The sequence below is a fragment of the Olea europaea genome, chromosome 7, assembly GCF_002742605.1.
Source record: "Olea europaea var. sylvestris chromosome 7, O_europaea_v1, whole genome shotgun sequence".
Classification (NCBI taxonomy): Eukaryota; Viridiplantae; Streptophyta; class Magnoliopsida; order Lamiales; family Oleaceae; genus Olea; species Olea europaea.
In genome coordinates this window covers 13,455,813-13,456,560 of record NC_036243.1, presented here as the reverse complement: position 1 = coordinate 13,456,560, position 748 = coordinate 13,455,813, and the positions used below count along the sequence as shown (strand labels likewise).

Genomic DNA, 748 nt, shown 5'->3' with positions numbered 1-748 from the left:
ATGGGTCGAGGCAGAGCCACTTGCCAAGATCACCGAACAGAATACAACCGTCTTTTTGTGGAAATCAATCATCTACAGGTTCGACATACCTCACTCCATTGTTACGGACAATGAAAAATAGTTCAACAACGCACGACTTTCAAATTTCTGTGAAGAGTTCGACATTAAGAAATATTTCTCAACGCCAAACCATCAACAGGCAAACGGCCAAGTCGAAACTATTAACAAAATTATTAAGCATACATTAAAAGTAAAACTCAACTTGTTTACAGAAGGATGGGCCGACGAACTTCCCAGTGTGCTATGGTCTTATCTCACCGCTGCAAGGACTAGCAAGGGAGAAACACCGTTCTCACTGGCTTTTGGTATAGAGGCCATGATCACACTAGAAGTCGGCATTCCCTTGCTGCGCATAACTGATTACGACAAAGAAAGGAACCACATGGCTCTTCGTACGGAACTTGACCTAACCGAGGAGAAAAGGAACAATGCCGATCTTAAAAATGTTGTTTACAAGTAGCGGAACGCCAAGTACTACAATCAAAAAGTCCGAAAAAGAGAATTCGAAGTAGGATCCCTCGTATTACGAAAAGTATTCCTCTAGGATCCTTCGTATTACGAAAAGTATTCCTTCCCATAAGAGAGGTAGGCAGTGGATGCCTGGGCCCGAATTGGAAGGGCCCCTATCTAATAACGAAAGTCCTACTAAAAGGGGGATATGAGTTGGAAGACTTGGAGGGTAGACCCT

The 748-nt window shown here is 43.3% G+C and overlaps 1 protein-coding gene across 1 annotated transcript; it reads left to right on the top strand.

The window, feature by feature from the left end:
• On the top strand, positions 1–520 carry LOC111397926. Its single transcript, XM_023024889.1, has 2 exons — positions 1–78; positions 200–520. Exons 1-2 carry the CDS (start codon positions 1–3, stop codon positions 518–520), a joined length of 399 nt encoding a protein of 132 aa, XP_022880657.1.
• The last annotated feature ends 228 nt before the right edge of the window (positions 521–748 follow it).

Excerpts from the sequence above, each read along its gene's own strand:
- LOC111397926 (XM_023024889.1), top strand. The coding sequence starts at position 1 with ATGGGTCGAGGCAGAGCCACTTGCCAAGATCACCGAACAGAATACAAC. Across the intron at positions 79-199 it reads TGGAAATCAATCATCTACAG|GCAAACGGCCAAGTCGAAAC; the intron begins GTTCGACATACC and ends AACCATCAACAG.